The following is a 22,144-nucleotide window of genomic DNA, read 5'->3' on the forward strand; positions in this document are numbered from 1 at the left end:
TCCTCAAACTCGCTTTCGGAAGTCTCGGCGGGGTCTGCTGTGCCCTCATCCGCCGTGTCATATTGCGTTTCAGCCGTCGAGGACTGGTAAGACTGGCGATGAGCCATCTTAGCCGGGGCTACAGGTATAGCGGGAGCCGCTGGGATCTCCTCCTTGGGCAGGTTGACAGGTCCAGGCGCAGAGATTGAGTACATGGTGGGAGGAGGCTCGATAGGAGCGGCCAGGACAGCAACAGGTTGCGCTGCAGGAGAGGAAGGTCTCAGTGCCGACTTGAGAGGCGGCGACAGGGTCCGGCTGGGAGGAAGGGGAGTAGTCGATCGCTTCTTTTGCGCGTCTTCTGGCTGATTGACCGATCGTCGTGAGCTGTTCCTCGACAATGTCTGGGGTCGATCAGTGCTGTTGACGGCAAGCTTGGGAATTGGATCAGCTTTGACGATGGAGGTGCCGGGTGCCTTTGGCAACGATCCAGCCAGAGGATCGGTCTGACTTTTGGGTGCCTTTGGTACATCTGGCATATTTGGCCCCGGGGTGCTCTCAACCAACGACATGATGTTGGGACTAGATCCTGTACTCCCAGTTGCAGCTCGCGCATTGACTCGCGAGATACTGCCGTTGGGTCGAATCCTTTTCGCAGTACCGCTCGATTTGACAGTCGCAACGGAAGTAACCGTCCCTGATCGAGATAGAGGTCGTCCAGTGGAGGGTTTGGGTGTCGTCGACCCAACAGAGCCGGCCCCAGGTGTAATTCGGCCGTTGCGATTAGGCGCAGGAGGAATGAGTCCACTAGCGACTGGAAGCGAGCTTCGGGAAGAGGGTTTGGTAGATCCTGCCGACCAGGTGTTTGCAGTGGTGTTGTTATTGCTGACGCTGACAAGATTGCCAGGCTCATCATCACTGCTCGAATCGGCAGGACGCTCAGAACGACGGTTGCCAAATGCAGATGAAGATCGCTTGACATTGGCATCGGTACGTGTCCGCCAACTGGATCTGTTTGGCGAACCACCTGATCCATAAGGAGGAGAGCTTCTGCCCCCGAGCAGAGGCCGTGGTGGACCTTGGAAGAAACCAATGACCTTTTTGAAAAAGCCCTTCTTCTTCTTCACAGAATGATTGCTCAAACCACTGCGATTGCTTCTGGCGCTTCGAATACTCGACGTCTCTGAGGCAGCTCGTCGATTTGTACGGTAGTCAGAATTGGTCCGGCGCAAAAAGCTTCGTCGAGGTGAAGTGTAATTCTTTGACCCGACGCCAACGTCACTAGCAGCTCGTCTTCCACCGGTTCGACGGTTGAGCGGACTGTCGTCTCCGCCAGGTCCAAAGTCACTGGTCCTACCTGTGACGGAAGCCACTCCGAGGGGCGACCGACCGATCGTGCCCTTGCGATTCATAGGCTGTGGTGCGCTACCCAAGGGTCCGTTCTCGTGAACGACCAGACCATCCGCTCGCTCATCGCCCGAGGAGCCGAGTTCATCTTCCTCTGCAATGCTACCAGCAATGGATCCAGGTGGATTGATTCGAGGGAAGGGGACCCCGGCGCGGCGAGGAGAGCCAAAGTCGTCGTGACCGAATTGGGAAGCAGATTGAGACGGGGACAATGAAGGGTTCGAGTCGAGCTCGTAAGCGTCGGTTGGGAGTTCTAGAGAATTATCAGCGGGACTCTAGTGTGTCGACTAACCATTGATCTTGCCGAGGTCCTGCATGCCTTTCTTGGACTGCGCGACCCACATCTTGCCTACTGCATTCATCGCTTTGAATCGTTCCTCGAGTCCATGAATCAGAACCTTGTTTCGCTCCTCCTCAATCTGGATTTCAAGGGTTCGCAAATGCTCCTCACAACCCAAGAGCTCTGCCTGCGCCTCGGCAAGCTTGCTAGCTCTCTTGCTCTCCTTGCTGGTTGTGGATCCTCCCGAAGTAACGGAAGACAGGGAGACTCGAGAGCTGAACTCGGCCGGTCGATACGAAGCGGCAATGGCAGAAAGGTCAGATTTGGTAGGTCGTGACTTTGTCGACTTGATCAACCTCGACACGAGGATCTCCTTGTCTCTTCGGACTCGGGTAATTTCCTCCTCCAGTTTGTGGACTTCCTTCAGCTCTTTCCTGAACCGTTCGAGACTTCCCACATAGAGAGCCCAGCCTTGAGCATCCGCTTCGATCCTTCCGAGCAATGCAGAGCCAATGGTCGATTCGGCGTCGTTGTGATCGTGATTCAGCAACGCGGGAGATAGGGGTCCTTCGAACGCAGCATGTCGAACAGAACGTCTGATGGGTGGGAGAATACCCGGTGAGGAAGTCGAGTAGGCTAACAATGACGAAGTTGCCGAGTGGGAGTGTGACAACAATGTCAGAAGAGTGTTGAGGATGGTTTTCTGCGTGTCACTTGGGAGGAGGTCAGCCCCACGTCAAAGGAAATCAGTCCTGCCAGCACTCACAGATAATTGCTCAACAGGCGGTCACTGCTACTCCTGTGAGCGTGACCTGGTCGTAGAGTGTCCATCATGTATTGAGCCGCCTAGAACGGTGAATGAGGGGGAACGGTTGGATTCCCGGCTCTTGCGTCACGTCTCCCTGAAGACAGCCTCTCCGTTGCGAACAGAGGAGTCAATGACGACCAGCCAATCTGTTAGATCTTGTACAATGAAGAACAAGAAGAAGAAGAAGAAGACGAAGACGAACAGAAGGTGGGGGCGTGTTGAAGATCAGTAAATTGAATGAGAGAGAGAGAGAGAGAAAAGGAGAGAGAGAAAGTCAATCGACCATCATTACCCGCATTAGCCATTTCCGGATGCAGCACCCCCATTTTCTGAGATGACGTAACGTTTAGCGTCTCACGTGGTAGGAGGTCAAGCTCTGACGTGGCATTTTGCCACTGGCATTCGCTCGCGCGGATCCGTCGCGTCCCAGGCGATAATAATGTTGCAGCAAGTGACACATCTGGAGCTTCGTCGATAGCATTGTCGTCGCCCCAACGACTATTCACCATGGAAATAGAGTACGAAGATCAGCCACAGACCATCGCACCGTCTGGATTGCTTCCAAGACCTCCTGTCGAGATGCCGGAAGAGGATGAATCAGAGCAAGAGCCAGAAGAAGAAGACGAGGAGGAGGAGGATGTAGAAGGAGGAGAGGATGCAGGTGAGCTAGTCGGCGGATAGAACCCCCCTCATTGCAGGTCTGACGTTGAGTCGCAGTACCTGTGGAGAAGAAAAAACGAGTCATCAAGCAACGTCAATCATTAGCGGAGAAGCAACAGGGGACGACCATTTTCCCTATAAGCAGGGTCAAGAAAATCATCAAGGCGGACAAGGAGTTGGACATGATGACGGGAGAAGCCTGCTTCATGATAGCAGTAGCGACGGTGTGCAAACTCTATTGAGGTAATCTTCCCAAGCCTGATGCCTTCCAGGAATACTTTATCAAGCATTTCATGGAAGAGGGATACACAAAAGCGAGATTGGACAAGCGGAAAATGGTCAATTACCGGGATATGGGTGGGTCCTAGCCCGTCGCGCGGCCATGCTGATATGTCAGCCGCCGTCGTGGAGAGATCAGAAGAGTTTGATTTCCTCAGAGGTGAGATGAGCTCTTCGTCGCCCTTACCTTTCACCCGACTTGTATCCTCGGATGAACACTTCGTATCACTTATTGTTCGAGACGCAAAGCGTCGAGGAAAAGTAATCTTCTCACTGAATCTCATCCATCCTGCTATTCCTCTTTGTATCTTCACTGAGCCCAGGCTGACATCCCAGATGTTATCCCGATGCCTATGCCTCTATCTGAAGCTCTCCTTCGCCGGCAACAGCAACGTCGTGAGTCGCCACAGATCAGCGATCTGCCCTTGGAGACTGACGTCTTCGCAGACGATGCCGATCCCACAATACAAGAGGATGGTCCAGAAGAAGACGTCCCATTGTCCGATGACTTACCACCACTCGCACCCTCTACCAACCCTCTATTCCCCAATGCATTTGTGAAACGTCCGCCGAACGGTCACGGTCGCGTCCCAAAACACCCGAAACCGCCGCCTGCTGCAGTAGACACAACGAATCAAGATGTGGCAGAGCCAGAGATACCGAAAGTGCTCTCCGCAAAGACTGGACCGGTGAGATGACAGCTCGGGACCCAATGTCTGACGGATTCTCAGAGCACACCGCATGGGCTGCAGACGAGAAGATCAGCGAGGAAAAGTTTGATGGCGGAGGATGCAGAGGCGATGGTAGTGGATCACGAGAGTACTACAGGAGAATCTGCCGAGCAATCGCATGAGGCGCATGCTGGACCTACAGGTGGAATGGAGCAAGATTAAGACGAGTTCGGCCTCGTCGTGGCATTGTTCAGATGTATTACTCTTCACGTCAGATATGCGTCTTCTCTATCTCGCCCGACAGAGCCGGCGTCCTCGGCTGTATTGCGTGATCTTAGGCTCATCAGAGGCGAGTTCTCAAGCCGAATAGCCCTTCCACTGGATGCATGCATGCAGCGCAGACAATAATGATAATGCCCAGTTTATAGCTGGTCAAAGCTTGTTACCTCTGGCGGATATAAATCGGCTAACAGAAAAAGCTTGGCCATCCTTTGAATCTTTCATTTGCCCGCCCCATCAACGGCACATGTTCAGATACCGAGTGACTAACCGATATCTATTCTCGCGTCCTGATATGTGTTGGTCTATTTCAATTTCGATGTTGGTGTATGGAGACTCGTCTTGGATCCGTTGGAAACCCGCTCGGCTTTCAACAGATCCATGCGTCGGCAAAGAATGAGCCCGAATCCGATGGGACCGAATGAACCGTTTCATTCAAGGTTCCGAATGTGTTCTATTCAGAGCTCCAATCTCCAACCCCTTTCTGCTGCTGTAAAACCCAGGAGAAGGAATGCTCTCTTGAAGGTTTAACGTCCTCGTACTTTGAACTCACTCTCCATCTCTGCTCGACTCAAGCAACATGGCAGCTATCACTGCGACGATGAGTCCATCCTCTTCCATTGCTGGAGGCGTCGGTCCCAATACTGCCTTGCCTCCGGTACCAGCGATGGAGCCTCGCTTCTCGCTGCCCGATAGCACGCCTAGATCCAGCAAGACGTCCATCATCATAGGCGGTGTCACCGTTTATATCTTGGGTCTGGAAGAGCTTCAAGCCAGTCGCAAGGACGGACAAGTTACCGTACTATACCTTGCGCACATGCGTAAAAGCACATATACCGTCACGGAGAACCTCGGACATGAGATCTTGTACAGATACAAGCAACACTGTAAAGGAGATCAGAGTCGACGCGGTCTCATCGCCGTGACGATGGATATGCGGAATCACGGTGCAAGAGAGGTGAGCAGGCGCATTTTGTGATAACACCATCTAACTCTTCCCAGATTAGCAGGTTAGCTAATCTTACCTGGCAAGATGGCAACGAGACGCATGCGTTAGTGGCGAGCTGACGATGATGGCTGATGTCTCTTCAGCTCCGATCTCATATCCGTCATCGATGGTTCGGCTACCGACTACCAAGTGGTCATGTCACATTTACCCTCCTATCTGCCCCAACAATTCGATTACGTCAAGAATGTCTTCATGGGTGTTTCACTCGGAGCTCACACGGCTTATCGAGTTTCCCAACTCTCTCCCTCTATCGACGGTTACATCACGGTCGTAGGCTGCCCTTCCCTCTCTTCTCTCCTCCTCTCTCGGCTCGGCGTTCTACCTTCAACATGCAACGTCAGGCCAAGCGAGATGGATAAGGTGGACTATTCAACTTTGAAGAGGATCATGAGCCCAGATCAACTCAGAAAGTATCCTAAGAATCTCGCTCGGATACTATCAAGTCAAGATGAAGCCATCTTTGAGCATTTTCCCAGAAACGTTCCGGTATTGATGTGTGGCGGCAAGCTTGATCCATTGGTCCCGACCCTTTTGACGGTGGACTGGTTGGATCGAAGGGGAACAGCGAGCTCGGACGATAAGACTACTTTGTTTGTACAGGAGAATACGGGGCATAGTTGTACGAAGGAGATGGTGGCTATGGCTGCCAAGTGGATATTCACAAACTTCTCATAGACCATGTTGTAATTGGGTGATGCAAGTAAACTCTGCAAAAGAGCCATGTGTGCATGGTATATCCCTTTCGGACCGACTGCGCTTCATGTCCAGTCAGATCGATGGCGGAAGTCATGGTAGAGGAGGTCCTTCATCGGTCGCAATTCATGTCCATGATGCACTTTAGAGCATGTCACGACTCATTCTCGCAGGGTGGAGAGACTGTGCACTTCACGCTCAAGTGCAAAGCAAAGGGCATTGATAAAGTCTCCCTTGAACAGGGAACAGTTCTCCTTCCTATGTCCGTGTGATGCACCCAAGATGCCTGGAACCTCTCACTCAATGCATCGCAAGCGTTGACGACATTATTACAAAATGTACCTGTAGTCTTCATTCTGCTTGTCCGACAGATCCTCGTCAAAATGATGGTGGTACACTCGTGCTGACGCCTCTCCCGTCCTGCGGTCCCGGCGTGCATTCTCCATGCGGAGAGCGATATAGCTCGCAGTCGCGATGACAGCGACGAGCGCGAGACAGATGGTACTGCCCATGAAACCTGCGTGATACACTGGAGCAGGTGAGGCGCCAAATATGTTGGGTCCGATAATGTTACCAACACAGTACCCCACAAAAGTGGTGGCGCTGACCATTGATTTTTCTGTGCTAGGTCAGTTCTTCTCTCTGTCCCTATGGTCACAGTCGACTCACTGGTGTGTCCAGCAATGTTTGATGCGGCAAGGGAGACGGCAAGGCCTCCAGCAGCCACCTGAATGGCCAAGAGGAGGATGCCAGCGTACAATAGACCCTTGTGGCCTGTTGGGCCCTTGATCCAGCAGATCAGTGTACCAGCCATGGAGATGAGGACTGTGACGAGGATAGTGATGTATCGCATGTTGGGAACCCTTCGGTTGAGGTAACCAGCGGCCATGATACTGACGAAAGTGATGGCGCCAATCGGGCAGGTGAGGGCCAGCGAGTGGAAGTGGTTATATCCAAAGCCATTGATGACGAGCGTTCCAAAGGTTCCGAGGGCTCCAGATGGGACTCCGGTAAGAAGAATAATCAGAGCACTGGACCACACTTTGTAGTCGGTAAAGGCTTCCTTGATCTGTTCTCCCTTGAAGTTGTGGTTGATGGTTCCGGCTCGGTTTCGCTCTAATCGCGCAATGGCGATTTTTCGTTCATCCTCGTTAAGACCCTTAGTCTTGAGAGGGTCGTCGGGCAGAGTAAACGTCAAGACGAATCCCCATACGACAGTGACGGCACCGAGGATCAAGAACAGGGGTTTCCAAGGGAGGAAATGAGAGTGGATTTGGCCCAAGGCGTAATTGAGTAAAGGTGAGACAACGGTGGCAAGCCCCACACAAGAGTACCAAAAGCTCAATCGTAGAGCCTGTTCCTCTCGAGTCCACCAGAAGGTGACGAGAACGGTGAATCCTGGCGCCACGGCCGATTCAAAGACTCCAAGGAATACTCGATTGACCATTAATCCAGCGTAGGTAGTGCAACCAGCGGTGGACATGACGACGGCTCCCCAGATGATCGTCGCGCCGCCAAGAACACGAGAAGGAGAATACCTCTGGGCGAGAAGCATCATAGGGTAGGTCCCCACGAGATATCCAATGTAGAAGATCATCGACACATTGGCAAACTTCTTATTGTCGGTGATGGCTTTCCCAGATTTAGTGTGTCCGATGACCTTGCTGAGGTGTAGATCATCGAGTATACCGAATTGGGTGGAGGAAGATAAGATACCCTTGTCGTATGCTTGGAGGAAGTAGGTGACCATCATCAGGGGCAGAATCCTATACACTGAATGAGCTCATGGTCTGGACTTGTGACCAAGCGGACTCACCAGAAATCTAATTTTCTCACGAGACGCTTCTCAGCGGCGGCATCTGTAACCTCGACCACGGCTTCATCTTTGTGATCTCCACTCTCAACTTGCATATCTCGATGTTTATGGTAGAGTTCCATGTCACGGAAATACAATAGGATGTGGGGGACAGAGTCGGAGTTTGGACTCAGACCATGGGGCAATGCGGGGAGATTTATATACACGACGAGTCTAACGTTCAAAGTCCCAAACGAACTCTCAACCTGGAAACCTCGGTGTCGCATACAGAGGCGTTCGGTTGAATCGGTCCCTCGGTTCATGTTGTAAACTGCCACATCCGGATCTCTAAAGGTTTATGTTTAAACCCAACAACAGCGAGAAGTCGGGTGGGAAAATTCTGCCGTGGCCCCCCGGACCATTAAGGGGATCTGATGTGTATTCCTTTGATTTGATCGTACCCTTCCTTCGGCACAGATCTGACCATCAAACAAACGATCAAATCATCACCTCGAGCCGACAACCGAGAGACCCATACTTGCACCCTTCAGACAGCTTTATCTATTCTCTGAACTCCGATACTTATTTCCATGCAAGCATTCTCCACGGCGCCCCAATCTGGTCCACCACCGAATGGACCGGAGAGGATCAAGCGAGCGCGCCGAGCTTGTACAGCCTGTAACCGTCGAAAGGTCAAGTGCGATGTGGTAGTCACCGGAATACCGTGCACAAACTGCAAGCGAGATGTCAGCTCGGTATGTGAGACGGTCATCCGGCGTAGGACACGGTATGTAGGAATTGGAAGCGGCTCAGGACTGAATCAATGATCCCCATAGACACAAGAAGCCACCCCAGCCAACGGGTTCGGAGCCATCGCCATCTAGCGTCCGAAGGACCACAGAGCCTGGCAGCTCTACCCGAGGCGAGCGATATCCTTCACGTCAGCCCTCGGAAGAACATACGCTTGCCAACGTGCCTTACATCGGCGACAATCGAGGCGCTCGACCTTACGTCTATGACTTGACCCACTCGGAGCCCTCTCATCCGACTGCCCCGGTTCGACACTCAAACTGGACGCCGATCCAGTTCGAGCAATTGAAGTACATCAAAGCGTTTGAACCGCTCGATGAGAACCTGTCGACGGGTCTGCTCAAATGCTACATCTCAAACATCCACTATTCACTCCCAATCCTGGATCTGTCAGCCGTCCTCAAGTCCCAGGTTCCATACTCAGAATCATGGTTGCTTTACTGGTCGGTCATGTTGGCGGCCGCGAATGTGAGTGAGCCATGTATGTCTGCGCTGACCGTGGTCAGTTCGCTGGACCACACTTGCTCCAATCTGCAGGCGTCGAGTCACGTAAAGAGCTGAAAAAGGAGATTTACCGTCGTTGCAAGGTGGGTTACAAACTCGGGAGACTATGCCTGACCTGCAGTCCCTGTATGATTTTGATGTAGGCACAAATAAGATCACCCTCATCCAATCCGTCATCCTCATGTCTTTCTGGTATACTGATGCTCAAGATCATACGGGAGCTTGGCATTGGATAGGCGTCGGCATTTCGCTGGCTCAGACGCTCGGCTTGCATCGGAATCACAAGGGAATGGCCAATCTGACTTCTCGAGAGATGTGCATCCGACGGAGACTCTGGTTTTCACTCATCATCCGTGATCGATGGCTGTCCTTGGCTAGAGGGCTCCCATTAAGAATCAACGACGAAGACTGCGATGCGATCATGCCTAACATACGGGATGTCCTCGAGGATGGCGATGATGTGGACCCCGTCGAGAGAATGAGATTTCTCCCTGGAGATACCGAAGCCCTCGCCGAGCTTTGGATCTTGTTCGCCGAAGCCAGTGTCGTCCTGGGTCAAGTGCTGCGAGTTCATTACGGCATCTTTGCGGAGCGTGAACCTTTCGCTGCATTGGACAGCTTTGAAAAGCACGCCTTTGCAATGGATGCCTGTCGACCGGGCAGGGTGGATAAGAGACGTCTGCAACGTGGCAATTTGATCCAGTACTATCAATCCGAGCTTTACTGGCAGTGAGTAAAGCCTTTTTGAGCGGTCATTGACAACAGCGGCGTCAATGTGGTCCTCAGTCGTCCCTACGTCCTTGGGTCTTCGTTTCAGAATCCCGCCGTCGCCAACTTACCGATCGTCCAGACGGCTCTGGCTCGGGCTCGGGATTCCAGCCGAGAGACTAACAGCGTCCTAGAGAGCATCATGGATCTGGAAGATGGGGTCCATCTGCTCAAACCCATGATGTGAGTTACAAAAAACGCTGAACGTTGCGCTGAAAGTCAGCATCACGGCCTTGATCCCGTCGATGCAGATGCACCTGTACGAATGTCGTGGGCAATCTTCCACACGGACAATGGTCGGCCACAATCGGCTCAATTTTTGCCTGTCGGTGCTTAAGCTCTTACGACGGACGTACTGGAGCGCAAATGTCACTTTACAGCTATTTGAACATGCTCTTAGAACTCTCCAGACCGAGTCGCTGTTCCATCAGAAAGCAAGTGCAGCATCGACGCAAGATGTGTCGGGAGGACAAAACGTCGAGTATGCCTCGCAGTTCGTTGATCCGACATTCTATCCGCCATCCATTTGGAACACGACCGGGTTGGTGAACGACACTGGCTTCCCAGAGATTGAGCAATTGTTCAATGCCAATTTCGCATTGCCTGACAACGCAGTGACCTGGCCTCAGGATTGGTCCACCTGGGGTACAGCGGTATAGATAGGTGGCGTTTCCTGCAGACCTCTGGGCATGGGAGTCTCGGGTGACATAGACACCAGGATGCATCTCCTATTGACGACCCTGAGATGCCGCCAATGTGTGACACGCGTAAAGATCGTCCCATGAAGCGTCGTCCGAGGCGGAAGCAGCGTAGGAAAAAGTGCACGAGTATGAGAGTACAAGACGCCTGAATGCCTGTAAGAAAACATCCATTCTACATGAGAGTCAAGTAACTGCATAGATTTGGTTGCACAATCGATTAACTGAGGAGGAGTTCTGTCAGACCCTTTCCGCAATCGTAGAGAAAGCAAAGCGTTCATGAGGACTTGTATTCCTACCCAGAGTCGCTGGGTTTCTGGAATGGATCAGCTCAAGTACATCATCTCCTTTTACCATATAGACTGTGTACTCTAGACACCAGATCTGTTGCTTGGACGGCGTATACGCTTCATCTCTAAACGTATACATGCCGCCACCTTCGTTCAGAATAGGATAGGCCAGCTCGAAAAAGTAGTACTGATCACCTGCCACGGGACAAGCTATTAGGCCAGTGCCTGCCTTGGCACTGTGGAATGCATCTTCATTCAGCCAAGGGAAACGGTACAGTAGAGGCATTGACTTGCCCAGATTGATTATTGCAGAGATTTTTCGTCTTGGTAGTGTATACGACATTCCCATTGAAAGTCAAGGTACCAGAATGAGTTGAACCAAGCTGTATCTCATGTCAGATGGATCGAATCATAATATGACCTCACCGGAATTGCATACTCCAGGATCCCTGCGTTGTAGAAGGTGACGGTGGAGCCTGATGCGGGCAGCTCGGGTGTATAATAGCCCCCACGAGTTTGACTAGGGGACATCAGGAGGTCGTTCATTGCTTGATCAGCCAGCCCACAAGGTACTTGTCCCACCGGAGCAGTCAGTAAAGATAGGTTGTAATCCCGCGTAAGCCCTCTTGTCATCTTGTACAATGGCAAGGGCGAGCAGCGAGGGCAGTTGTGACAATATGACGAGAGCGGCGAAGAGCATTACTGCATCAGTTCCAAGAGATGAAAGAGGATCCAATGAGCCTGGAATTGCATTATATACTGTCCAAAAGAGAGGCACAGAGCACCGGTTCAACGATGTTACCGGGTGACCAGTTCTGGAGGGATCCATAGACAGCAGATTTGCAACATTAAAGTTCTGGGTCTTGAGAAGGTTGTGACTAGTTGAAAGCCACCGCGATGGGGTAATATGGCGTCCTCTGAGGAGCCTCCGTGACAATGAGGACGTTGCCTCGTGACTGACTTGAATCACTAGGACATTACGTTGCGTTCGTCGCCTCGGTCCTCAATTTGTACATAATCGTTCGTGGCGTCTGACCTCACACTTTATAGTCAGAATGTACACCGTGTAAAGAGCAAGATTATTACTCTGACAGGCGAAGAGGAGCAGTCCCGTTAGTCGTCCGACCAATCTTATTCGTCTCCGCATCCCGCTATTCACCGGAGGAAGCAGAAGACAATCCATTCTCTAGCATATGAGATCTGCAGTCTACCCGATGACCTGGTCCAACGGAAATAGAACGTGCCTGTCTTGGCGACCTTCTACGTTGTCACTGACTCTGAGCTCTCACGCTCAGCAGATACTGGACGGAAAGCTAAGAGATATTGCAAATAGGACATACGCTCGAGATGCATGGAGCTGTTCAAGTGTTCGACGATCCTCTGTGCCTGGCTCCCCTGTCAACCTCTCCATGCAGTGGATTCGGGATCCGATTTGATGTGCTCGCTGCTCTGAGCGCCACGGTCCATCCTTCCGAGCTGGAGTGTGACCTGAGCGAGTCGTATCAGCCGATGGATCTCTCTATACCCAGAGTTCTACAACTTGCTCACCGGCTGGATGACTCTCGTTGGATCATTCAAGACCTTTCTCAGCTTTTGACGACTATTAAGGAAGACGAGCAGTGACACAATGTAGACCTGGGGTTTACACAGGAAAAGGGTGATGAATGGCGAGTATCCATTCGGGATATTGGCCGCGTTCAAGGCTAGACATGCGATGCACCTGATTTCGTCAGCTCGTGGATTCTGAACCCCATACTGACATCAGCGTTGGAGGAAGTTGAGTTTGAACAACAAGCCTAGTCTTCTGGTCAGTGCCAACATCCCTTTTCCCTCATACACTCGACTTACACCGACAGCTTTGTCAAGACCTGATCGGTCGACTTCCACCCAGTTCGAGATCTGAAGAACGTCCACATCATAGCACCGGAGATGAAACCACTACTGGCGACCTCGAGGACACCCCAGAGGATACCCGGCGTGGTGCTGTGAGAAGGGGTCAGCTGAGAGGGACTCATGCCGAGGGAATAGCTGACTTGAGATAAGCATCTATTCCAGAAGCTACACGGTAATTGGTGTACTCCCAGAGGATCGCGCCCGTAAAGCTTGCCCTGTAGACGGTGTTAGCTTCCGTGACAAATCAGAGAACTTCAGCCGCACGAGAGTAGAATGTTCACGACGAGGATCCAGATGCTCTTGGTCAGGAGCCATGTCCGATGAATCAGATAACTCTGAGGTTGGACATCAGCCTTGATCTAGAGATTCTGCAGGCTAGACTCACAGTCACCGCTGTTCTCGCAGCCACTGTGAATAGCCAAGGCTGTGTGAACCCTATACGTATGAGATCAACTAAGACTTTGGACATTAACTAGGTTGGGACTCACAATTATAGTTCACAAAGGTGGCATATTGACCGAAGTGGTAGACATAAGTCTGCATCATCCACGCCAGTAAGCTTGGGAGGTATCAGCTCGAGCCCCGTCGACACAGAAGGTGACTGACAAGCCGGTATAGACTGGAGTAAGGAAGAACGACCAGCCCTGAGCGGTCGATCAGCTAGCTCCATTCACACCCGTGATGTGCTTGACTCACCACCATGGCTCGAACGATCGTCAGATCAGTCTTTGCTGAATGCTTGTACCAGCGCCAGATCTGAACCCAGATCACACCTTGGCAGATGCATGCGAGCCATGTCCTGAGGACCAGGCCGTCTGTCAGCGCTTCATCGTTGTTGTCGCCATTCCCGCCACAGTTCCAGGACATACCCAGCAATGTAAGGCGTAATGTTCCTACCTCGATTGGCTGAAAACGCCTGAATACCGATAAATTCCATCTCAGCATTGCTCAACATAATTGAGGAGTTGTATGTAGAAGGCAACGGTATTCGGCAAGGAGATGGCGATCAGAAGGAGACAGAAGAAACCATCAGTGTATAAGTAGTGTCCTCGATCTGGGCTCTCGAGCCTCCGTGAGTGGGGAAAGAAGTAGAGCTCTTTGATGACATGCGAGAGACTTTTCATCTGATGGGAAATGAACATTGCGTCTCAGCCCTTGACTGCTCACGACCGCTGTGAGTCTGGGTCGTGCTGAAGAGAATGGGCCCGGTGTGATGGGCAAGATACATGATCACGATCTGAAAGGTGCGAAGGGGTATCTGAAGGGGGAAAAACGACAAGAATGACAGCGTTCCCGAATGCCTACTTTTTTCGGAGCGGTTCGTGCATCGATGTTGCGAAGACTACAGGAGACAGTGAAATGAAGCGAAGACTGAGCAACCCGGAACTGTGGGCAGTCTCGGCGCGCTTCACCCGCGATCCCTATCACCAACCACTCATGATGGGTCCAAGCACTGCCAGATCCAAGGGTGACTACCAAGGGAGGTTCAGACACTACATCTGTCACCATCTAGTCGAGCTGTTGCACGAGCGATCTCATGAGTGATCGACCTTATTGTCAGATTCCTCCCGTAATCTGCCCTTATATTCTTTCCATTGCATATTGAATTGAGGGCAGCAAGTATTGGCGGCGGTGGCTGCAACTGCGATTGCAGTTGTGTTGCTCGTCACAAGCGGAATACATAGGACGATAAGGTATAGCTGCCAGCGGGTCAACGATACAACAATTAACAATGACGATGAGGAAATGATGACACTTCAACGCGTGCGAATGCCCCGATTCACACCTCTACACCGCAGCGACGGGGAACTGCTGTATACCCATTGTTCCTGGCATGACTTTTGCCGGGATCTTTGCGATGAGTGATGGAGGTTTCGGTCTAGCCGCCAAAGCCTTGGTGAGCATATCGCCCACCTGGGCAATCTCGTAACCTCCGCCCAGGCCCCTCTTCGTGGCTGTACCAGAGCTTCCCACGATGCTGATCCAAACGCTGCCGTGAATACGGGGACAAACGCGTTGACCAGCGAGACGTGTGACGTGAACCAGTTCCTCCATTTCCCTCTTACCGTCTTCACCATCTCCCAACCCATCGTCATCGACCCAGGTTGTTCCTCTCTTCCGCTTATTCTCATCTGCGATCGCCCTATCTCGCTCTTTCTTTTCTGCTCGACGAGCTTCTCGTTCTTTCTTCGGAGCAGGTTCCTTGAAATTGGGATTGTTGTTCCGTTGCCATTCGAGGTAGAGATCATCGTAGGAACGTGAACGACCTTCTACGGCGCGCTTGGCTCCAACAGTGTGGGTTTTACATGTGAGAGAACGAGAACAGGGCAAGTTCTTGTCGTTGATGACTCCGCATTGGCGATCGAGATCGACGGGACCATTCCCTGAAAGCATACGGATATCAGTAAGATACGGATACGGCATGGAGCCGGGGCTCGATGATGACGCACCTCGCATTCGCTTTCTCTCTGCGACGGCGATCTTCTCACGTTCCTTGGCAGCTTTGCGCTCTAGCTTCGCCTGCTCTTTTTGTATCTTCTTCATTTGAACCTTCTTGACACCCTTGACCAGCGGCGCCTCATCATCCTCGTCATCTGATACAGGTAGCTTGGCACGTTTCTTGCTTGGTGATTCGGATGACGATACTTGGCTCGTCAGATCGCGGATCGCAGCAGAACGTACAGTCACTAGCTCTTCGAGCTCTCTTGATGCTCTTCTTGATGGTCAATGGTGTACCGTCAAGGATATGAGAGCAGATCCCTATCTGGTCAGCGATAAGAAGCACCATAAATCACTCACGTTTATGATCCCCGAGAGCTAGCTCTAAGACCGCCTTGTCACACCTTGGACACACTACGAGACCTCTGCCAGATTCACTACTTCCCGCTTGTGGATAAGCACCAAAGAGATTCATATCGCGTTCAGGGATGAAGTCCGCTGGAGGCCGGGGCGCAGAAGATACATTGGATGGCGAGGAAGCGGTGGAAAAGGTGAATGGCGGGAGAGATTCTCGAGGCTTGAGAGAGAGTGTCATGCTGTAGTGTGGAGGGAGCTGTGCAGGTCTCTGACACTGCGACGTGGACGGGGACACAGACGATCGGTACGAAAGCTGTAGATGAGATTGGCCACAGACAAGAGACAAAACTATAAAGGCTGAATGGCGAGTTGAACCGGATGCTCGGTGCGATCGGCGTAAAACGCCGCTCAAGCGCCTCCCCATGGCCATTGTGTAATCAGAGTCCGACTCTGAGCATGCTTCAATGCTTTGCGCGGACCTCATGCATGACATCGCGGTCGTGGACAGCAATACATACCGACTGGCTAACATCTTCTCACTGCCTGACAGCTCCGTACTTCTCGTGATACACTTTCACAGCCTCCAATTCCTTTTCCATCCCTCCCTTTTCTTCGAGATAGCTGAGGATATCACCTACAGCCATGATAGGTTCGACGGGGACCTTGAATTCCTTTTCCACCTCTTGAATCGCGCTCGTATCGCTGTCTCTGCCCTTTTCCTGTCTATCAATGAGTTGAACGATCCCCACAAGTTTGGCTTCTGGGCTCGAGGCGATGATATCGATGGCTTCGCGAACAGCTTTGCCAGAGGTGATCACATCGTCGATAATGACTATACGGCCTTTGAGCGGTGCGCCGACGAGAGAGCCTCCTTCTCCGTGCTAGAACAATCATCAGTGGGTTTGCAAAGCCGGTGAATAAGAGGATCGGAAGGGGGTGAGAGTTTGTGCACGACTCTTTGGACGGAACGGTGAAATATCGCGTTCCTCCCAGTCTGCCTATCGTCGCAACTCGAGCCCTGGACTCCGCGATGATCGAGTAAGCACTCCAACTCACATCCTTCTTCTCCTTCCGGTTGTATGCGAAACCGACTTCCCGTTTGTGTTCCCTCGCCAATGCGACGACAGTCACAGCGGCCAGTGGGATACCCTTGTAAGCTGGCCCGAAGAGTACGTCAAATTCAGGTATACGGGAAGAGGTGAGAATATTCGCATAAGCAGTAGCAGCAGCGTCGATCAACGATGCGCTGTAGATGTTTCCAGCGTTGAAAAAGTATGGCGATATACTGACATGGTATTAGTGGGTTCTTCAAAGTGTTCAAGCGGTCGAACCCCCGGACTTACCGGCCAGATTTCAGCTCAAAGCTGCCGAATAAGAGAGCATTGTTGGCGATGGCAGCTTCAATGAAAGCCCTCTTGGCGGGATCTAACGGGGCCATGGTGGACAATGATGGAGCAGATAGGTATGCTCGGTGTATAGATATAGATTTAACGGTGGAGGTGGACCTGGAAAATTTAGAACAGCCCGATGGACCGGACATGGGATCCCGAGGACCACTGCTGATAGTGTTCCGAACGGATCAGAAGAGGCTAGAGAGGGGAAGAAACGCAAATTCCAGACCGTCGAGATATTCCATTCTCTCCTATGAGGATGCATGCAGCGCTTCGTTATCATATACACTCAATAGCTGTGAGGCTGTTCAGTTGCTGACCCGCCACACTGGGAGACAGATCAACTGAACCATAGTCCCGCAATCTGCTCCACCAGCGAGCTGTCAAGGGCATTCCCCCTCTCGTAACGATGATCAGTAAGGACGGGCCAGTCAAAGGGCAAAGCGTGGCCGTTTCTCGGGGACAAAGGAGCCTTTGGGGTGTGTCTCAGCGCCGTCTCAGAGGGGTTGGCATGTTGAATCGTTTCTCTGAGCCTGTCATTCAGCCAGCATGGACTTTCTGGATCCATCCGTGATCCCGTCGCTGCCCCCTCCGGGCGGAACATTCTCCCACTCTGCTCTGATGGGTCGACCAGCGATCATCGTTCAACCACCTCGATCTCATTCCGAGCCAGCAATGATATCCCGTACAACGGCTCCTCCGCCTCCCGTGCCGCCGAAAAGTGACATGGTCCTTCACCTACCTAGCTCATTAGGCCGAAAGAACGCCATGGTCAAAAGAGCTACATCACTCGAAAACCGTATGGATCATTCGAATCACGCTGGAGTTGGCGCTGGGAAAGGTGGAAAGAATGCTCGTGAGGCTTCACATAACAGGACAATGTCAGATACCACGGACGCATCACTCACCATCCACCTCAAATCTCGTTCTTCCTCGACAATCCCTCCACGAGCCTTGCATCACTCATGTCAACAGACTCGGCATTCCACGCTGGCAATATGTGCGTCTGAAGGGAGTGTTCGCCTAGGTACCGAGACGGATCTGGAGCGAGTCGCATCCCTCTTGACCAAGCTACATGCTCTATCCCCGCCTTCTCGGATGATTGGGCCAACTCCGCCAGCTTATACAGGGATGCTACATCCTCCAACCCTCCTCGTCCCACTTGCTATCGTGCTCGAAGCGTTGGTGGTGGAACGATCAGTCTTACGAGATGAGTATCCACGTGATGCAGAACGTCTCCCAGCACTGGACGATGGATCAGTATTACAATACACGTCAGGTGATGGCGAGCTGGACTGGACAGTGCTCAAGACGTACACCCTGACATTGGGAAGTATCATCAATGACATTCTCCCCTTCTTGCAGAGTCTACATGCGACCGAGGTCGAGGTCTTGACCCGCGGTCTGCGAATGTACGTAGGAAAGATGAAAAAGGTGTTTGCAGAGGTTGCAGGAATGTACGTGGAAGGGTATAGCTTTCTACGCGGTTGGTGGGATGAAGATGGGATGAAAAGTACGGCTGGTGAAGTAGGCAGATGGGGAGACTTGTTTGACGCGTGAGGCAAGAATGAATTGGATATCGCAGGTTTCGGCGATAAGCCAGCTTGGAGAGTGAATTGTACAGTGCCACGCTCAGATATCATCGGCGTTTAAAATTATATCACCGATTCGCACCCGTTATGGCAGGTTCCTCTGGCCCCCCCCATGGCCCACAGAGTGTAGCTCAATAGTCAAAAGCTGGCTGCCAGAGTCTTTTCTCTTTCATCCATCCAGACTTCAAGTGAGTATAGGTATCCCGACCAGCTTCAGTCCCCCATCACACGCTCTCTACCACCGGTGTCGGTCACCAGGGTGTCGTTCGTCTTTCACACGGACGCTGCGCTTTCCCGTCACTTCATCTCACTTTCCTCCCAACCTCGAATTCCTTCGAAATCTTTGTCGAACCTTCAACTGACCATTTTGCCCTCACAGGATGGGTATTGCTCGAGACTCGCGCCACAAGCGCTCAGCATCCGGTGCCCGCAGGGCTCACTAGTGCGTCTGAAGTGTCGCTCCCTGAGGATAGAATTCGCTGACATGCCGCGCCGTCTCCCTCAGCCGAAAGAAGAGGAAGTTCGAGCTCGGTCGTCAACCCGCCATGACCAAGCTTGACTCGGAGAAACGAATTCACGAGGTCCGAACTCGAGGTGGAAACACAAAGTACAGGGCTTTGCGATTGGACTCTGGAAACTTTGCTTGGGGAAGTGAGCACGTTACCAGAAAGACCAGGTTGCTCCAGGTCGTGAGTGGAGATTTGGCATGGCACGGATATCATCAAGTACTGAGACTCTTTGCTTCTAGCGATACAACGCCTCCAACAACGAGCTGCTCCGAACCCAGACTCTTGTCAAATCATGTGTCGTCGATGTCGATGCTACCCCTTTCCGACAGTGGTACGAATCTCACGTGAGTGGACAGCTAGCCCCTCCAAAAGGCTCTTGACTCACTTCTTTCTCTCCAGTACGCCCAGCCCATCACCAAGGGAGGAAAGACCACCACGACCGAGGACGCTTCCGACAAGAAGCAATCCAACCACGTCAAGCGAATTTTGGATGAGCGCAAAAAGGACGCCAAGATCGACCCCCTGCTCGAGCAACAGTTCCGAGCTGGTCGTCTGTTGGCTATCCTCACTTCTCGACCAGGACAGAGCGGTCGAGCTGATGGATACATTCTCGAGGGCAAGGAGTTGGACGTAAGTTGACCCAAGCTGTCCACGACCTATCCACTTACATCACGTCAGTTCTACAACAGGAAGCTCCAGCTCCGCAAGTCGAAGCACGCTGCTTAGGTCTAGGACGTGAGACTTGTACTTTGAGATGGATTCATGACATGCGCAGACAACGTGGAGACACGAGTAATTAAACGATCCATGCGGTCGGTCCAAGGAGGCTATAAATGCGCAACAGGTGGCTCCTTTCGAGATATATACTACAACACTGCCCACAACAAGGCGGCGAGAGCAATGATCAACTCGACTGGCCTGTCTATTGTAGTCGCGCCACCGTAATTGCCTAACGGGTCGTCATCGCTATCGCCACTGCCTGCTCTGCCTGTCGAATTCCAATCGTTGAATGCTGCATAAGCCATGATGAGAAAGCTCTGGGCTTCGGGCGATGCTTTGCCCTGTTCGCCAAAACTGAGTGGATCGACTACCTGTGTGACGAATCCTGTGGAGTTGACTTTGGATGATACGGCTGACAACAATTGAGAGGACATGTTGACGTGTGCGTTGGTCAGCCCAATGGTTGAGAGTCGACTGTGACCGTCAGGACCCGGTTGGTTTTGAGGCGCACTCACTATCCAGTGGCTGCGAACAAAGCCGAAGACGCCGCGTCCTCAAATGTGCCAGTATCATTGATATAGTTGTGCAGCAGACCGTTCTTGCTCTGCCAGAGCGTCAGTCCATCGCGCCACATCTTGCGAACTCACGATGTAGCCACTGGCAGCTGTGAGGATCTCTTCGATCCAGGATTGCAAGTCTGACTGCTGTTGCTGCATAGCACTGGAGAATTGACTGTATTTGATGGTCGCCAAGACTCTCAGCATTCCAGCGGCTGCCCAACCATTGCCCGTCGCCCAACAGCCATAATCGAGAAATCCACTCCCGTCGACAATGTGCATCCAGAGGTTATTGTCGGTCTTCAAGGCTTGACGGTAGAGTGAGCATTGGGTATAGGCTTCTTGGATGAGGGATTGGTTGTTATGCAAGACTCCATAATACGCCAAGAAAGGAGGGACCATATAGACGCTATCGGACCAGAGTTGAGCTTGGTCAGCACGATGAGAGATGGCTCCGCTACTGGTCTACCGAGACGTCAACACACCGTGATGGAAGAGCGTGCATCCTGGACCTACCCTTGGAACATCGTACAACAAGTAGTCGAGCTCTTCCCGTGCCGCGTCCCCGTACCCTATCCCATTGACTTGCTCATTGTGCGTGCTAACATTGGCCAGCAACACGGAAATGCCAAGACTTGCTGGATCTCCAGCTGCACCATCTGGCAAAAGAGTCGCTCCTTGAAACGGCGAGTCTGTCGATGTGGACGAATTACGATTCTGCATCGTCATGTGGGCGAGGTCGTAGACTTGGCTGAATTGGTCGGTGTTGAGGTTTTGAGGTAATGGGAAAGGGGAACTGGATGAGATGGGCGACAGGGATGGATAGTTGTACTCTAGCAGTGCCTCGGCTCGAGTGCCGTTCTCCCAGCTGCAAGTGCCTCGTCAGTCTCCAAGACTTCAATGGACACAAAGGGATTCTCGCGATTAGGCGTCGACTTACGAGTAGACTGAAATTTGATTCATCACATCCCACACTTGTTGAATTCTACTCGGCCGGAGGTGAGTTGCCTCTGCCCACCTCGCCAGCAGTCCAAGGACGAGCAGTGTCCGGTGAGTCATTCTGCGATATGGAGTCGATAGAATCCTCTGCGTTCAGCGATGAATGGTGAGTTGAATTGAGTGTGATTCTTTGTTGACAAGAGAGGTCCGACCGTCCATCCAATTTTGCCAAGATCGACGACCCCTTCTTCTTGGCTGAAATGATAATCCTTTGAAGGGGCGGATACTCGCTCTGTCCTCCAGGTGATAGAGTAGTGGCACTGCGAGCCCTGCTTGCAAGAGAGACAGACCGCTGATTCTCTTACCGCCGGCGTCCCAATTGATTCCCCCCAAACCGGAGATCTAATAAGATTCTATGTAGGAGATCGGGATTGTTCTGCGGCTTTGAATGGCGCTGCCAAGCCGAGCCGAGAGAGCGATGCACCGGGCACCACCGATCTACGGTCAACGGAGGTATGGATGGACAGTCACGATACTTGGACGCCGAGGTTGAACCAAGGTCGGATTCACGTCGACAAGTGATAGATTGGGTGAGATGCTGCTATCTTACTCTCAAGCGAGGCCCACGCATCTAGATCGGATCCTATACGCACGACGTCACTGACTATCTGGGGGCATATTTCGCCACACTTTATGTAAATAATGTGACGTAATGAATTCCCATATCACTGGTACCTAACCGCTGAATGGACACACCTCACACCAAACAGTATTTAAGATGATTCATCTGCCTACATCTACGATTCGATGGCCATGCTGC

At 52.1% G+C, this 22,144-nt stretch overlaps 10 protein-coding genes across 10 annotated transcripts; 4 read left to right on the forward strand and 6 right to left on the reverse strand.

The window, feature by feature from the left end:
* Positions 1–2,898: 2,898 nt before the first annotated feature.
* On the forward strand, positions 2,899–4,486 carry BD324DRAFT_619701 (histone-fold-containing protein). The gene is made up of 7 exons (XM_022015199.1): positions 2,899–3,132; positions 3,189–3,355; positions 3,404–3,488; positions 3,529–3,570; positions 3,747–3,806; positions 3,858–4,099; positions 4,142–4,486. Exons 1-7 carry the CDS (start codon positions 2,979–2,981, stop codon positions 4,301–4,303), a joined length of 912 nt encoding a protein of 303 aa, XP_021873298.1. The 5' UTR covers positions 2,899–2,978; the 3' UTR covers positions 4,304–4,486.
* A 454-nt stretch (positions 4,487–4,940) lies between these two features.
* Positions 4,941–6,044, forward strand: BD324DRAFT_607725 (hypothetical protein; the record flags this gene model as incomplete). The annotated part of the gene is made up of 3 exons (XM_022014079.1): positions 4,941–5,318; positions 5,363–5,412; positions 5,453–6,044. 3 exons carry the CDS (start codon positions 4,941–4,943, stop codon positions 6,042–6,044), a joined length of 1,020 nt encoding a protein of 339 aa, XP_021873299.1.
* A 307-nt stretch (positions 6,045–6,351) lies between these two features.
* On the reverse strand, positions 6,352–8,237 carry BD324DRAFT_619709 (major facilitator superfamily domain-containing protein). The gene is made up of 2 exons (XM_022015200.1): positions 6,732–8,237; positions 6,352–6,681 (listed from the first exon to the last, which is right to left on the reverse strand). The coding sequence occupies exons 1-2, from the start codon at positions 7,813–7,815 to the stop codon at positions 6,392–6,394; spliced, it is 1,374 nt and encodes a 457-aa protein (XP_021873300.1). The 5' UTR covers positions 7,816–8,237; the 3' UTR covers positions 6,352–6,391.
* Positions 8,238–8,601: 364 nt separating this feature from the next.
* On the forward strand, positions 8,602–10,598 carry BD324DRAFT_649513 (fungal-specific transcription factor domain-domain-containing protein; the record flags this gene model as incomplete). The annotated part of the gene is made up of 6 exons (XM_022018003.1): positions 8,602–8,648; positions 8,694–9,135; positions 9,174–9,254; positions 9,293–9,900; positions 9,937–10,122; positions 10,163–10,598. The coding sequence occupies 6 exons, from the start codon at positions 8,602–8,604 to the stop codon at positions 10,596–10,598; spliced, it is 1,800 nt and encodes a 599-aa protein (XP_021873301.1).
* Positions 10,599–10,687: 89 nt separating this feature from the next.
* On the reverse strand, positions 10,688–12,254 carry BD324DRAFT_619712 (hypothetical protein). Its single transcript, XM_022015201.1, has 5 exons — positions 11,494–12,254; positions 11,354–11,447; positions 11,222–11,310; positions 10,992–11,163; positions 10,688–10,953 (listed from the first exon to the last, which is right to left on the reverse strand). Exons 1-5 carry the CDS (start codon positions 11,754–11,756, stop codon positions 10,933–10,935), a joined length of 639 nt encoding a protein of 212 aa, XP_021873302.1. The 5' UTR covers positions 11,757–12,254; the 3' UTR covers positions 10,688–10,932.
* On the reverse strand, positions 12,255–13,892 carry BD324DRAFT_619718 (hypothetical protein). The gene is made up of 10 exons (XM_022015202.1): positions 13,690–13,892; positions 13,517–13,619; positions 13,427–13,464; positions 13,309–13,379; positions 13,206–13,255; positions 13,085–13,155; positions 12,961–13,035; positions 12,776–12,910; positions 12,688–12,723; positions 12,255–12,647 (listed from the first exon to the last, which is right to left on the reverse strand). The coding sequence occupies exons 1-10, from the start codon at positions 13,773–13,775 to the stop codon at positions 12,461–12,463; spliced, it is 852 nt and encodes a 283-aa protein (XP_021873303.1). The 5' UTR covers positions 13,776–13,892; the 3' UTR covers positions 12,255–12,460.
* A 591-nt stretch (positions 13,893–14,483) lies between these two features.
* On the reverse strand, positions 14,484–15,985 carry BD324DRAFT_619730 (SCA7, zinc-binding domain-domain-containing protein). The gene is made up of 4 exons (XM_022015203.1): positions 15,620–15,985; positions 15,503–15,580; positions 15,271–15,465; positions 14,484–15,204 (listed from the first exon to the last, which is right to left on the reverse strand). Exons 1-4 carry the CDS (start codon positions 15,852–15,854, stop codon positions 14,609–14,611), a joined length of 1,104 nt encoding a protein of 367 aa, XP_021873304.1. The 5' UTR covers positions 15,855–15,985; the 3' UTR covers positions 14,484–14,608.
* Positions 15,986–16,087: 102 nt separating this feature from the next.
* On the reverse strand, positions 16,088–17,254 carry BD324DRAFT_619732 (phosphoribosyltransferase-like protein). Its single transcript, XM_022015204.1, has 3 exons — positions 16,960–17,254; positions 16,673–16,901; positions 16,088–16,497 (listed from the first exon to the last, which is right to left on the reverse strand). Exons 1-3 carry the CDS (start codon positions 17,154–17,156, stop codon positions 16,153–16,155), a joined length of 771 nt encoding a protein of 256 aa, XP_021873305.1. The 5' UTR covers positions 17,157–17,254; the 3' UTR covers positions 16,088–16,152.
* Positions 17,255–18,728: 1,474 nt separating this feature from the next.
* Positions 18,729–19,886, forward strand: BD324DRAFT_619738 (ribosomal protein S8e/ribosomal biogenesis NSA2). The gene is made up of 6 exons (XM_022015205.1): positions 18,729–18,787; positions 18,979–19,041; positions 19,105–19,288; positions 19,348–19,452; positions 19,508–19,738; positions 19,787–19,886. Exons 2-6 carry the CDS (start codon positions 18,980–18,982, stop codon positions 19,832–19,834), a joined length of 630 nt encoding a protein of 209 aa, XP_021873306.1. The 5' UTR covers positions 18,729–18,787; position 18,979; the 3' UTR covers positions 19,835–19,886.
* Positions 19,887–19,974: 88 nt separating this feature from the next.
* Positions 19,975–21,444, reverse strand: BD324DRAFT_576619 (Six-hairpin glycosidase-like protein; the record flags this gene model as incomplete). Its single annotated transcript, XM_022013199.1, has 5 exons — positions 19,975–20,302; positions 20,344–20,432; positions 20,476–20,850; positions 20,902–21,253; positions 21,326–21,444. The coding sequence occupies 5 exons, from the start codon at positions 21,442–21,444 to the stop codon at positions 19,975–19,977; spliced, it is 1,263 nt and encodes a 420-aa protein (XP_021873307.1).
* Between the last annotated feature and the right edge of the window lie 700 nt (positions 21,445–22,144).

This window comes from Kockovaella imperatae (genome assembly GCF_002102565.1).
Source record: "Kockovaella imperatae strain NRRL Y-17943 chromosome Unknown BD324scaffold_3, whole genome shotgun sequence".
NCBI lineage: Eukaryota > Fungi > Basidiomycota > Tremellomycetes > Tremellales > Cuniculitremaceae > Kockovaella > Kockovaella imperatae.